Source organism: Epinephelus lanceolatus, chromosome 19 (assembly GCF_041903045.1).
Source record: "Epinephelus lanceolatus isolate andai-2023 chromosome 19, ASM4190304v1, whole genome shotgun sequence".
NCBI lineage: Eukaryota > Metazoa > Chordata > Actinopteri > Perciformes > Serranidae > Epinephelus > Epinephelus lanceolatus.
In genome coordinates, this window is record NC_135752.1 from 24,690,035 (window position 1) to 24,705,726 (window position 15,692).

A 15,692-nucleotide genomic window follows, 5' to 3' on the forward strand; every position below is an offset into this window, starting at 1 on the left:
GATTAAACAGATGATATTGATACAGTAATTTTATTGGAGAACCTGATCAAACGTTGACTTTTAGCTCAGTCAAAGTTTTTAATTAAAAAGCTTAATTTGCTTTAGGCATAGAATATGAGAAATCAGTTAAATTAAAGACTGTAATTTAATAGAGCTATCAGAGCCACATAAGAACAGATCACACCTGTTTTAATAGTTGAAGCTTTTCTATCAGCTTAACATCTTTAATTTCCCCTGAAAACAGTTTGAAACCTGAAGCTCAAGTTTCCACACCAGCAACGGCAGCCATCATCCCCCCACCGCCTGACACCCAGCCAGTCATAGACAAGCTGGCTGAGTACGTTGCTAGGAACGGTCTTAAGTTTGAGGCCAGTGTCCGTGCCAAGAATGATCCACGGTAAGTGTCCTTAGCAGAAATAAATCTATTGCTCCGGTTACATCTGGGTTTTAGGGAGTCTTATCAGTAACTTTCGGTTCAGATATTGTACAACCTCTTCATCATCCTCTGGCTTATCTTTTATGGGTGTTCACCTCTCGTCTTAAACAGAATGTGCTCTTCTCTCTGTCTACTGTAGGTTTGACTTTCTGCAGTCTTGGAATCAGTACAACAGCTATTATGAGTTTAAGAAGAATTACTTCATGCAGAAGGAAGGAAGAGGCTTACCAGAGGTATGACACACTTCATTAATATGAATATAGGTGTGTGTGTTTCTGTATTGTAGAATCAAATAGACCTCCTCCAGATTCACTTAACATTCCTGTCCCCATCTTGATATCTTAGGTCACTTGAATGTGTTTGATAAAGTTGACTAGTACGGCTACGACTTTGCTATGAACGTTGATATGGTCCACAGTTTATGAATAGTAATGATTATGGGGACTGTACTGCTACAGTTTAATCACAGATGCTACAGAATCATAAATGATAAAATCTCCTACATGAAGCCCCTTAATATTCCTAAGTAGGAATACTTCACCCCCCAAATTACCATTCGTTTATTCATCACTCATTCTAGCCCCTTTTACACTGCCAGATTTTCCGCCAATATTGGGCCATTTGGCCGGCAAGCTGCGAGCATTTAGACACACAGAGCCGGACTGGCGAGTTGATCCGAGGTGCCCAATTTTCCGCCTTGTAGGGTAGACATATTGGCATAACCTTTTTGGTTTAAAAAGAATGAGGCGCCCTTCCACCATGGGAGGGGCTGTTGAAGACTTGTGGGAGGAGCTGTTGATGACGCCGCACGTGCGACCCACTGGCGGTGGATAAACAGGAAACAGCTAATAGCAGGAATTAGCAAGCAGCTAGTAGCAAGAGGGAACCACAAACGTGACAGAAACTGTAAAGATGAGCAACTGGGGAGACAAGGAATTGCGCGCCCTCCTTGCTCTTGCAAACAAAGAGGTCATTAACCGTCAAGTAACGGGAACGATGGACAGGCCAACTCAGAGTATGTCACTGTTTACGTCACACGCTGAGCTACACGTTTTGTTACTTGCTCATGTCCCCCATTGCCCCGAAAAAGGCGCATTCTGTATAAACAAAAGTAGGTAGGCGGCATTTTGCTGCACTCCCCGATTTTGTTTTTATATTGCCAATGCTGAAAAAAGACTGATTGGGCTTTCCTGCAAATTTGCACAATTCCTATCTAAAAAAGGGCTCAAGTCTCACTTATTAAGTCGTATGCTCAGTGCTTCCCAAACAGACAACTCCTTCCGACGGGGAACTGAACTGAAATCAAAACTTAGCTGTGTTTTCCTCAAAGTCAGACTATTGACAAAAACAGTAATTTTACCTTCCTAAACACAGTAGCTGCTGGTCTGCCACGGCCTCAATCAGTTAGTTCGTTTGTGTTACTGTTTGACTTTGGTGTTCTTGAGGGTTAGTTTGGATTCAGCAAAGTCACACTATAACACAAACAAACTAACTCTGTTTTTTGGATTCTTGGTTCACCGGGGGCATGCAAGAAAAACAAAGATTATTCACAAATTCAGTGTAACGTGGAATGAGTCATTGGTATACAAATGGTCGTTTGGGGGGGCGAAGTATTTGTCTAATAAAGCCAGATAAGTACATTTTAAGAAAGAAAGGTCAGGGTAATTAGTCCTCTTCTTCAGTAAAGCGAGAAAAAAAGAAGAGGAAGGATTCTGCCACGCAACCCACAGAACTCAAATTGCATGTAGAGCTGATGAAATAAATATAATATGTGTGTAGAGAATGGGCTGACAAAGTTTTTGGAGGACCAACAAGCATGTAGAAACTCAGCAGGAATAAGTGGCTCTAATTATTGCTGGGGTGGAGACAAACATCAAATTGAAAATCTGACCCTAACCCTTACAGAGTGTTTTTGTAGACAACCTTTAAAAAGACTAATCCTTGTATTATTTTCTATTTATTTTTTAAATTAAATTATTTTAATTTTCTCGGTCAGTAGGTGCTTGGTATGAGGAGATAAAAGCTCAGTAAATGCAGTATTAATACTCCCCCAAAAGTGACCTTCACACCTAGGAGAAACACCGTTCTCCCATTTGTCTCCTGTCGTCAACCTCAGTGTTCTCCGCACCTGTATGTAATTATATTTAACAGCATTTGCAGCCACCATTTAGACATGGGAAAAGGTTGTCTAAGCATTCACTGCACTTACAGTCAGCCTTGAAATTAGCTGCTTTTTTGCTGCTGATAAGCTAGGACCTGCTGTGCTAAAATCAAAGGTATCCTGATCTAAAATATTGAAAGGATGGATGAGAGTGATACAGTGGCTGAGTATTGTAGAAAGCTAGATCCAGCCCTCTCACTGGGCACCAGAGCAATACACTGCAAAAATCCCTCCTTCTTAAATAGTCTTCCAGTCTTGTTTTCCAACATCAATTCTGCCAGTGAGGTCATTCCAATTTGTCTCCCCTGCTCTGGGAATTTTATACAATCAAATTTTAATACCTTAAAACCAAGCAGAATGCAGCATCAGTAACAAAACCTAATTTTCTAAGCAAATGGATTTGTTGACGGCCCATTTGCAGTCTTTTTCCTTGTTAGTTTTTGAAGTAGGATTTTTCTCACTTGTCCAGCTGTGCTATCACTGAAATGGTTCTGTACCTTTTGTCTCAGAATTAAAATCCAATTATCATGTATGAAGACCTCAATGACCTTAATTAGCAACAGTGCCAACAGACATGCAGCGCTCTCACTGGCTCCTCTGGCTGCCAATGCTGTATGGTGTCAACCAGTAACTGTTGCTAATAGATTTCATGGGTTAGGCTCGATAGGGATGATTGATTCCTGGGATCCATTCCGCTTCTTCTTCAGGTTTTCAGGTCACCTGTTTTTTGATATTTATTTAATATATACCCTGTAGAAAAAATACATTTGTTCATTTTTATATCCATCGTGTTTACTGTATATTAGAGCCCCACTGTTGTGCTGCTGTGCTAAACCTGGCTCGTGAAACCTCGTCATCTAAGGCTAGCAAGCCCGTAGCTTAGTGCGTCTCCCTACATGTTGCATTAGATGTGAGAAATGTGCCTTGACTTCACTGGGTGAATGGTTAACTCACTGCAAGGCCACTGCTCTTGCTCCCTGCAACCAGCTCACTCGGACCAACTCTGCTGAACACCCTTTGGATGTTGTTCTGTTGTACCAGTCGGCCAGCTCACTCTTCATGGTTATTCAGAGTGAACGTGTATTCACATGGACATTTTGTGCTGTCAGTCTCTTTTGTCTTCAGAATGTCTTGCCTCAGGCGCCACCCGTATCGTGTGCCCACTTAGCTCAAGGGCATCTCCAGCTCTCCCTCCAGGTGCGGCTAATAGTGGCTAATGATTCAATACCACCAACCCCCAAGTGTGACATCAGTGCTGACCCTGCCTCAGGCTCCTGGCACCTGTCTAAACCACACCCACATCTACAAGACATTCATTAAATACAATAAAGCTGTCATCACACCCACACAGACTAAGCTTATGGTCATAGGAGGATACTGCACAAGACAACCAGCTTCTTGATTTATGTATCACTTGCAAGGTTCCCACTCATTTTCCAGGACTTTTTCAGTGATGATCTAGCTTGTAAGACAGACAGGACAGATATTGCACCTTACATTAATATGCTCCTCTCTGTGTAAGTGACTTTATTTAGAGTTTTGCCCTCTAGGACACCTGCCACATCCTCTACCGCTTAGAGAATGCGAAGGGCGTCAGACAGGCGCTGGGTGCCACACTTGTGCCAACTTTCAAGGGCTCAGAGGCAGGTAGACATTGCTAAGCGACCATAGCCAGCTAACCATACATAGAGCTGATCTTCCAGGCATTATTTTTTTAGGGGAATTAGAATATTGTCTGTGGGACAAATCATAAAGCTCTGGGTTGCCTTGTGCTAAAATGATCATCTTCTCCCCTATACTTACCTTTAACTGCGATGTATCTCCTGGTAGTGATTGATTGTTCCTGCATTCTGATAGTTGAGTCTGAGTGCTCTTTTTGCGCATCTTCATTGGCAGCAATGGATTTGAGGGTACAAATAATCTAAGGTCCAGGCCCTAAGGGTGTGTTCACAGCATTTCCTCAACATAACTGGGAGCAGCCTATTCAAAATAGTCTTGCCCATACACTACAATTTGAATGTTAATATGATCCTGAACATGACTTAGCCCTTTCACATGGCAGTGTTATGTGTTTTAGGGAACTCCAATTGATAGCCTAGTACAGTAGTTCATTCTCAGCTGAAGGAAAATGAGAGAAGTTTGAAATAATTTCCCAGGACAACACAAGTTTTTCCAGGACATTTGACTTTTTCTTTCATTTCCATGTGAAATCCAGGTTTTCCAGGATGTGTTGAAACCCTGCCTTAGTGAAATAAAGTTGGATTTCCCCAAACTTGCAGTCTTTTAGGTACAAATATTCCCAGTACTGGAAGGACAGTAATACAAAGAGGTCATTTTCTACTTAACTTTGGAAGAAACCCACTTTATTTTGAGCAATTGACTGCTGAAGCCTCTTATTGACTAAAGCTAAATTTCAGGATGCCAAAACCTGTTTGGTTGCTTTAAAATTAACTCTACCACAGGGGCCACTAATTTAGCTTATGAATAGACGCAAGGACAAGCGATACATCATATATTTTCTCTGTGCTGGTGATAAATGTTATGTACCGCACCAAAATGAAAGCAATTATGAGCTCGACTCTCTTTAAAAGCACAACCAGTTTTCCTGCCAAGGTCCCTTTATAATTTGATTTCATGACACCATTGAAGATGAATGGACTAATGCATGTTGTAGCATATTCACAGAGTGGTTTCAAGGTTTTAGAAACGCAGTTTGTCATTTTTACAGGTCATTTACTGAGGGCAGATTTCATCTTTTTCCAACAAGAACCTGTCAGAATTGGTGTCTCAGCTCAAAGTGTTTTTTTGGGTCTCTAGCTGAGCTGTGGTGCGTTCAGTCCTCTGTTACATTCACAGAGTGTTTGTAAGTTCACAGGAACCCCATCAACCCATCATCCCTCTCAGACAAGGGAATTTTATGTGATTTAGACAGTCAAATAGCGAGGTGGGCACATAGATTGATTGATGTTTCTTATGTACATATATGCATGCTTGTGTATACTCACATATATTCAAGGTTTGTTGAATCTGCTTTGTGTCAGAGCGAGAGGGGAGAAAGCGAAAAGTGAGCGAGAAACTTTTGTAAGGAGCAATTTGTCTTCTGACGAATCAAATCCATTAGCTTGTCAGAGTGCAGAGGAGTGTGGCCCATTATGACACAGCTCAGGCTGCTCCAACAAGCAGCTGCTCGGCTTTTCTATCAAGAAACCTGCCTCGTGTTTGTGATTTGTGCCGTGGGTAATGGGATGCAGATATCGCTGCTCTCAGTCAGTGCTATTATTTATAGTTTCATAGTTAATGAAAAAGCAAGAAAGGGCTAAAATCAGTCAAAGCAGACAGCAGCAGGATGTGGGGCTGCTGTTAATTTGTATAAGCATCAATATAATCTTTAGAATGTGGCACTTTTGGAGTGGATGAATAAAACTTATCTAAAAAGGAGCATTTTGTAAATAGTCCAACTCATCAAAAGATGTGTGTGCATCCTGTTTGGAGAGCTCTCCTCATAAGGTGCATAGAAACTCTCTGATTCATGCTGTTCTGCTGGGTTTAATGTGATACTCCACCCCAGATTCTCAGTTCTGATTATCAAACACTTTCTTTCAACAATTAAAATGTTTTCAATCTGCTCTGGCATCTAATAGAAGTCTCGCTCCACTTCTGGGAGCCACTCATCATTTGTTTTGTTAGCATTCAGCAGCACCCATGTGGTTTTGAAAGTCTGTTTGTGGCTAATATGCGAATGGAAGCATCAAAAAAGGATTGTATTTTAGCCAATCAAAAAATAAATAATTAGCTTATGTGAAGTCACAACTAGACAACTGAATTTGGGCACAGCCCAGCAGTTTTCATCCCCTCTGCTGTCAGATTATCCCTGAATGAGACAATTTAACACACAAAGTACAATGTTCTATTTTGGGCCGGACATTTTACTATAATCTGACAATGACAGTGTTTATTGTTCGAATTATTTTTGAATTGAGCTGACAATTTGATTTTGAGTAAAGTAGTTTTGAACAAAGCTCTGTGAGGAGACGAAAGTAGAAATTCCAACAGTAAAATTCAGTTGGAGAGGGGTCAAACTCAGGTTATGTGAAAGTATCCATCCATTGACCATATAGAGTTGCTCTTGGGTCAATTATTTGTCATTTACATTTTTTCTTTTGCAGCAAACATTTTTAAATTTAGATTCCCATGAAGCTTGTGATCACCCAGCACAGGTTTTGCAGCCCCACTACTAAACGCTGATGCATGTTTTCATTCAGAGTGGAGGGTTATTACCTCCTGAACTGTCCTGTGTTTACAGCGAAGCGTGCAAATCAACTAATCAAATGATTCTGAAGGCTAAGCTAAAGGTGTGTGTGAGCACAATCAAATCCCTGCAAACTCCAACTGGTGAGGTTTTAGAGTGAGTTTCCTCCTGCTTCTTCTCCTGTGAACTTTGATTTTAGAGTTTTTTTAGGAGTTATATTCTCCCGGGCCCCCGGTAAAGTGCTGTGACTGAAAGCACTGTTCAATTACAGCTGAATACTAGGAAGCTGTATTTGAAGCATTCTTCAAACATGGTAAAATGTACCTCATGAGGTTAGGTTTTTTTTCCCTCTTGTGGCATTGGCTTCATCACCACTTTCCCTTTCTTTCCATCAGCAGTTTATATTTGGGATAGCGGCTAAGAGCACTTGGTGCGTAGATATTACTACAGAGGGTTTCTGGTTAGCAGAACTGTGTACATAAGCCAGCTGTAAGGGCTTTGCAAAGATACTTTATTAGTGATAGACCATACAGTGGGATATTAGAAAGCCAAGTGGAGGTGTTCAAAGCTGTTTCAACAGCTGTTTACACAGCGAAATGGAGGAGAAAATAGAGAGTAAGAACAAATATACTGAAATTAACTGATCCTGATCAATTATGTACAGGTCCATTCAGTAAAAAACCTCTCTAAACCCCTGTACGCTACCTACCCCCTACAGTAAGTTAAAAATGTCCCTGTGCAGACATGTTTTAAAGTATGTTTTTTAACATGTTTTTCTGACATAATAGTAATAAAAAAAAACTGTAAGGGGCTTGAAGCAGATCTACTTTTTCTCCTTTATTGAGAATCTCTAGATCTGGCCTCAACCCTGCCCATTACTGTTGCTTGCAGTAGGTTCTGCCTTTGACTTTCTCCAGCACTGCTCGCGCCAGGTTGACTGTTAAAAGAGCAGTGCACATCAAGGTGGCTAGAGCTGATTTAAGAGGAACTATTGAGATTCAGCTATACGTGTTTGAGCCTCAGTCAGACCCAGACTCAGATGAGGAGTCTGTTGTGCACCGAAATTGGCAACCAGCAGAGGTATCAGAATAATAGGTGTAGTTAGCAATAATTTGGGAGGCTTTTATATATAGGAAAATTACAGCCGTTGTATTGTTTGTTATTTAATTTCTTTCCACCATTTTTCGAACCAAAATCATGACCTTTATGCATAGCCAATTTCTTGCTCAAACATGGTGGATAGTGTGTTAAAATTGTATTTTTTCTTCACCTAAATTTGGTTAAAAGACCAATGACATTGCAGTGAATGGTGTGTTTGTGCAGTCAGGTGTCTAAGAGGTTCATGGAGAGTACTTTACTCACAAGGAGGCTATTTGTATATCAATTAGTCATGCCATGTAACACTGACTTTTTGAAGAAAACTTTGATTTCTTGCGTGCCTTTTCAGAAAACAACGAACATACTTATTCATTGAGTGACTGGGAACCAATTTTAACATAACAGTATCCATTTACAAACTCACACAACTTGTGCAGTATAATCCAAGTCACATTTACCCAGTCGTACGTTAAGAACTTCCCAAACACATGCATTTTCATTAAGAAACCTTTTGTTGGAGTCTGGCTTTGACGAGGACATAGATTCATTTTCTTTTGGTTCAGTTTTACATCCAGAGATTTTAGCAAAAATGCACATGTTTGGGAAATACTAAGAATACAACTGGACGAATTAGACTTGGATTATACTGCACGAGTTGTGTGGGAGTTCGTTAACAGATGTTTTGATATAGATTTGCTGTAGTTAAACATTGTCCCAGATCAATCAGTAAATCAGTGTGTTCCCTGTTTGCCATGGAGGCATGCCAGAAAAACAAAGTTTCCTTTGCAAAGTCACGGTGACACGGTATGACTGACTGATATACAAATGGTCATTTTGTCGATGAAGTATTCCTTGAAGAGAAGTAAAAATACAGGCTTGATCATTTCCATTTTCTGCTTTTTTTAGGTCCCATGAATGTGTAGTGACAGTAGTTGAGTAAAAAATCCAATTTTTCATCTTATAAGATTGGCTCGACTCTAAAGAGTCTTCTGCTGGTGTTAATGGACTACTGACCTTTCTATCCTGCTCCGTGCCTCCAATATAGAAATTGAAAGTACTGAAATATCCATTCAGCTGCAGCCAGAAGGTTCTGTTCTCCAAAGTTGCTGTTGGTTCCCCCACATCAAATCATTCTGTAGCACAGTCGGGAGACAACTTCAGACAGTGTAGGCTGTAAAATTAATGGAGGTAGCTAACGTGACGTCACCCACTGGTTTGTGGACTCCTGTTTTGAAGCTTTAAGTTCGGCATTTTGGCCATTGGCATCTTTTTGTAGCCATAAGTGATCCTATTTGGGTGAGTGGCTGACTCTGTGGTGGCGTGAGGGTTGGATCTGACTGAGAAGCCATGGACACTATTGGCAGACAGTGGTTGCTTAACAAGGCCCGCCCTTACTTATACATAACTTTAAACCTTAATAAAAGTATGTGGGTAAGTTATATAAAAATTTCTCTCCTGTACAGTTGTCATCCATCCATACATCGATTTTCGCTTATCCGAGCTGGGTCGTGGGGGCAGCAACCCAAGCAAAGTATTCCAGACGTCCCTCTGGGGGACCCCAAGGCGTTCCCTGGCTAGACGAGATACGTAATCCCTCCAGCGTGTTTTGGGTCTACCCCGGGGCCTCCTACCACTGGGACGTGCCTGGAACACCTCTAACAGGAGATGCCCAAACCACCTCAACTGACCCCTTTCAATGCGAAGGAGCAGCGGCTCTACTCGAAGCTCTTTACACTATCTCTAAGGCTGAGCCCAGCCACCCCACGGAGGAACCTCATTTCGTCCGCTTGTATCTGCGATCTCATTCTCTCGGTCACTACCCAGAGCTCATGACCATAGATGAGGGTTGGGACGTAGATTGACCAGTAAATTGAAAGTTTCGCCGTTCCGCTGAGCTCCCTCTTCACCACGACCATCTGACACAGCACTCACATCATGGTCTGGGCTAGTTGTCATTGAAATTAGTTATTAAGACCCGAGGTCTCATTTATTAAACAATGCGTAGGGTCCATACTAAAAATGTACATACAGACAAAAGCCAAAAAAGGCATGTGTCGAAAAAATTTAGATAATTTCTACTCTCAGGCTTCCATCTCACCATCTGCGTCACAAATATCCCGTCTCCAAAATGTTCGTAAGCATGAGTCAAAGTGTCTTCCATCAAATCTGTTTTTACAGATCACAACTTTTCCGTGGGGAGTGGCGTACGCCTCTTTCAGGCCTCATTTTGTGTGTACGCTGTGTTTATAAATCAGACCCCTGGACATTTTAACATGGGTGTTCATGGGGATTGACTGGATTCTGGAGCTGGCCTCAAGTGGCCTTTTAAAGAACCGCAGTTTTCAGCACTTCCATGTTGGTTTAATTCTTCAGCCCCGCAGGTTGCAGCTTGCTTCAGAGGTGTAAACTTTAACCAGATGGAACCCTGCAGATGCAACAGTTAGATTGGAAACAGATACAGAGGGATGACTCACCCTAACATGTCGGATCCAGCCACTGGTGATATTTACAGCGAAGAAGCATTCACACTGTAGACCTGTGTTTTGTTTTTTTTTAACAAACTTTCCTTACACCAACTTGCACATACTACTGCTGTACTTGCAAACATTCATGGAAGAACATAATGTTAAAACAAAGGACAGCAGGTTTCCATTGAATCTCAATTTCAGCACCATCTGTCTCATGTCAAAATCCTACTGGTTTACCCGTAATGTGGAAACACAGTCAAGTTTAGATGATATGTACGAATTGTGTGGTCTCTGTTACTGGTTTATTTGTTAATCGTGTGCACTAAAGAATAATTTAGATCTGATTACAGTTTATATTTTCTCTCTTTTTCTCTCTCTGTCTCCTCTCTTTTCCTTCACCCAGAGTGACAGTGTAACTGATGACGATAATAAGCTTCAATCAGACACGTCACTCAAGGACTCCAAGCTGACTAAAGGTAGGACGCTAACATGAGAAAAAATACACAGAACATGGTACTACTGTCACTTCCTCTGCTTCAGTTCATTCACTCAGTAAATGAGATGCAAAGCCTTTGGGTAAATATGTGTGTGTGTGTATATATATATATATATATGTTTACTCTAGTGTGGGTGTATGTGTCATATGTTGGTGTTTGCGCACAGCTGTCTGTGAGTCTGTTGGTATTTGTGCTCACAATTTCATTTGGTGATATCAGGCTGAAAATGTCTGCAGAGATGAAAGCGTCTGCTTACCACAAGGCTGGCGGACACACACACATATATGCAAATGAAGGCATGTTTTCTCACAGGCTATTGGAGGGCATCAGGTCATGGAGCAGGCCATGGAAAACTAATAACAAGTGGAAGCAGAGCCTTCCACAATAAGGATCAAGGTCCTATATTTAGGTTGTTTCTTAAGGAAAGGAGGCACATTGTGTACTCTTTCGTCTCTCCTAGAGCAGACACTTTTGATTACAAAATAAGAATCAATGTGACACACCACTGCTGCTTAATATCTTAAGAGTTTTGGGGGCCAACTCTCTCCGTCCTTCTGTTTGGTTTTGCCTGTCTCTGTGTAGTTTTGTTTAACGTTTTGTGAATTCTCTTTCACTCTTTTTTTTGGTCTCCTTTTTCATTTCCCTCCTATTTTTCCATCTTTCTGTTCTCTATCTGTGTCCACTTTTCTCCTAATCTTTTCTCCGCCTTGTCCTGAACCTTTTAATGCACCTTTTATTACCAAGAAGCAGCCTAATTGCCTAAAAGTCAGTGCATTTCTCATTTTACTCTGAATTTGTCAAACAAAAGAAGGCCAAGAAGCACTTGTCCACCTGTCATGATTACGTACTCTTCTGAATCCTTTTTGTTATCACTAAATCACATCTCCTTCTGTCTCTCTGCGCCATCACAGCCTCTTTTGCCCCCATCTGTTTTGCCATCAAGGCAAAGGAAAATGACATGCTGCCGCTGGAGAAGAACAGAGTTCGATTGGATGATGACTCGGACGAGGACAAGGTCTAGTTCCGCTCGGTCTACTCAATGCACATACATCTCGGGCTGATTTAGTATGGATAGGAAACTGATCCTTGAAAATATATTTTTAGAACTGTGACATTAACAATAGATTATCATATATTTTTGAAGTTGCTGGAGGAGCAGGGGCTGGATTCTGTAATGGGTGGAGCTGAGATGGTTGAGAAGGAGCCTGCCCCGGCCAGTGCGCCAGAAGAGAAGAGACCCACGCTCAGTTTGGAGGAGCTGGAGGCAAAACAAGGTAACATTATTAAAATTATTGATGGGAAATTTTTAAATGCTGTGAAAAATATTAATCCTGCACTGCTTAAAGCTACAGTTGGCATTTTTTTTTAAAATATATTTTTGTCATATTTGCTCTAGCTATACCTAGACAGTAGTATATAAGACAGATAATCTGTAGAAAAAGATCATATCGTGTTCCTCCTCCTCGTGAAGTGCTTCCAATGGCATTTGCTCAAATCCACCATGGCTAAAAGAAAACAACCAATCAGAGCTGAGAAACACAGCTGTCAGTGAAAAAGGTTGGTCTGGCCAGTGGGCGGTGCCTGCTTTCGGCTTGACTGTTTTTAATATGGTGGTCAGGCTACAAACTCTCATTTTACAGCTAAACAGTACACTGAAATATGTTTCTGAAAACATTGGAGGCGAGAAATAGGCAATGCAGTGACAATTGATCAGTTCTGCCTGGTTTGATAGTTTGACTAAAGCATACGAGCAGTGATTCACGATTGACCACAGTGTTAGAGACTCCTTGACTCTTATTGGATGTTGTTGTTCATTCAAACAAATGGTATTAGAAGCACTACAAGGATTGTCTGCCTCATGTACTACTGTGTGGATATAGTGACAGTTTCAGCAAATATGAAAACTTTTAAAAAAGTTACAAACTACAGCTTTAAGCCACTGTACTTCTTAATACACTGCTCAAAAAAATGAAGGGAACACTAAAATCACACATCAGATCTTGATGAATGAATTCTTCAAGTCGAGAATCTTAACTGATGTACATTGTTTGATTTGTTGAGAACAATATGACACAACAACAGTCAGTGGAAACCAAAATTATAAGCCCACTGAGGGCTGGATTCAAAATCATACCAAAATCAAAGGAAAACAATTTAAGTCACAGGCTGATCCAGCTTGCATTTCCAGACTTTTTCATGCCTGTCACATGTGCTCACTGTGAACCTGCTCTCATCTGTAACAGGGTGCCAATGGTAGACCTGTCATTTTTGGTGTTCTCTGGCAAATGCCAATCAAGATGTACAGTGCTGGGCTGTGAGCACAGGTCCCACTAGAGAACACTGGGCCCTCAAGCCACCCTCATGGAGTCTGTTTCTGACAGCTTGGTCAGAAACATGCACACCAGTAGCCTGCTGGAGGTCATTTTGTAGGGCTCTGGTAGTGCTCCTCCTGTTCCTCCTGACACGAAGGAGCAGATACTGGTCCTGCTGCTGGGTTGACATCCTTCTACGGCCCTGTCCAGTTCTCCTTGTCTCCTGGTGTCTCCTCCATGCTCTTGAGACTGTGCTGGGAGACACAGCAAACCTTCTTTTTGGTCTATTTGGTTGTCAGGCAGCACTAATACAGAAAAATATATGATTAAGGCAGACAAAAAAATAAATAAAGAGTCAAGTGGCTACAAATTTCAGTTGTGAGTGTGTAATAATCACTTAACTGTATTAATTCCCTTCAAGTTGAAAATGTCATGTTTCATATCTAATCTGACAGCGTTTCCCTGTTTATGTCTGTCAGCTTGCGCATTCAGACAATCAGCGGCCTCATTCTGCCTGTGTAGAAGACAGAATGTTGATAAAGCATCTGATGATGGTTATGACAGAGGTCGTTTTTTTCTCCCTCAGCTCCGTGGCTATTTAATGTGGGTGCACTAGAATTAAATTCTCTCGTCAGCATAAAAGTACAGGTGCTTACAAGACATCTCTGTCACACCCACTGGCATGCTGTTACTTTCTGGGAGGGTTAGAGATAGAAGTAAAACAAGAGGAGAAGAAAGGAGATGAATAAATCCATTGAGCCTGAATTATAAATTCTCTCAACCGGGTGTACCCTGCAGTAAGAGACGAGCTGGGTGGTACAGCAAACAACAGTCATATATCTCCAAAGACCTAATGGAAATGTATTTTCTCTATTTTGTCTCTCTTTTGTTCAGTCATGGTTGTAGAATATTACACACTGGCTCTCCTCAGTCTTTCCTAAACTAAAGTAATGCATCAGTGACTTTGCACTCAGAAACACTGGACAGTTACACAGGCATATTCGTTTACGTCAGAATGCATACAAGCACAAAAAGCATTCTTTGTCGTGCAAGGGGCTTACACTATACCGTCTAAATACTGTATTGTAACAAATCTAACTTGGCTGATCCAGTGAGATCACCACATTGTCGATGATCTTAACCATTTATACAGAAAGCTCCTGCACTAGGGACTGAGAAAAAAACACTTTTGCCTCATGCATGTTGCCTGTTTTATTTTCAAGGTTACAGTCACATCTCTCAAATATTCATATATTCTAATGTATCACTGGCTATTAATTTCAAAAGTAATAGGCTTTTTTACTGAAAGCTGGAAGCTATTGTACTTGAAGTTGATTCATTGCATCTTGTTATACTTTTACACCCCCAAAATATGCAATCACGCCCTTTTAGCTTCAAAAAATTCAACAGCTTCACCTTCATCTACATGCCTCTTTGAGTGATGACAAAGCAGCTGAAATACTAAATGACATCCCCCAAGACATTTTCACATCTCTGTCAAACAAAAACTGACAACAGCCAGATGCTGATGCAATTCGGATTATCAATAATCCATTTGACCTTACTTGTTAACGAGGTGCACAAGCCTTCAATGTCAGAGGTCTAAAAAGTAAGATTGGTGCTGTCATTTCACAAAATAACCGTCTGTGTGAGTTGATCAATACTAATGACTCAGTGATTACTTGAGCAGGCGCCGAGATGTCTGTCTCTCAAAGCCTCCCCCATGAAAGCTAAAAATCTTTACCTTAATACCAGTATACTGTTACTTTGTAAGCAAATGACCAACGAACAACATCACAACATTATCCCCTAGAATATCTATCTTTTTCTTAGATATTTTTCTGTTTGATGTCTTATTGTCTCACATTGTCTGCACTGTCAAAACATTCTAGGTTAGGTTTGAACTGTGCATCTCCAAAGTCATCTTTGTGAATTTAGTAATATGATCTAAATGGTAAGCATGGTAACGCTTTATCATGTAGTATATTAAAGATGAAACAGACACATTTTTTGCTGTAACTTAGCATTATTATTATATCACTATGCAGTATTGTCTGCCACCAGTTTACGGCATTAAGTAAGTGCATCGAACCATTGCGCAACCAAAACAGGAAAAGGATAGCGCTTTTGTTTTCTGTTGTAGCTATAGTTAGCTATCCTCTGTTACCAAAGAGTATACACTCACTGGCCCAAAGTGTGCCAAGAAAATATTCTCCACAAAATTCCACCACCATTAGCCTGAATCGTTGATACAAGGCTACAAGGATGGACCCATGCTTTCATGTTGTCTGTGCCAAATTCTGACCCTACCATCTGAATGTCACAGCAGAAATCAAGACTTATCAGACTAGGCAACTTTTCCAGTTTTGATGAGCCCTCAGTTTCCTGTTGTTAGCTGACAGAGGATGTCCCGATCACATTTTTTTTGGCATCCGATCCGATACGAGTCCTTTATTTTGAAACAGAGTCCG

At 41.0% G+C, this 15,692-nt stretch overlaps 1 protein-coding gene across 2 annotated transcripts in view; it reads left to right on the plus strand.

Moving 5' to 3' along the window:
• Window positions 1–15,692, plus strand: part of sfswap (splicing factor SWAP) — an 82,215-nt gene that overhangs the window by 23,909 nt on the left and 42,614 nt on the right. For both annotated transcript variants that reach the window (XM_033646908.2, XM_033646909.2), the window contains exons 9-13: window positions 245–397; window positions 576–669; window positions 10,816–10,888; window positions 11,821–11,924; window positions 12,054–12,183. In XM_033646908.2, the coding sequence (XP_033502799.2) occupies window positions 245–397; window positions 576–669; window positions 10,816–10,888; window positions 11,821–11,924; window positions 12,054–12,183 (554 nt within the window). The remainder of the gene's footprint in view (window positions 1–244; window positions 398–575; window positions 670–10,815; window positions 10,889–11,820; window positions 11,925–12,053; window positions 12,184–15,692) is intronic.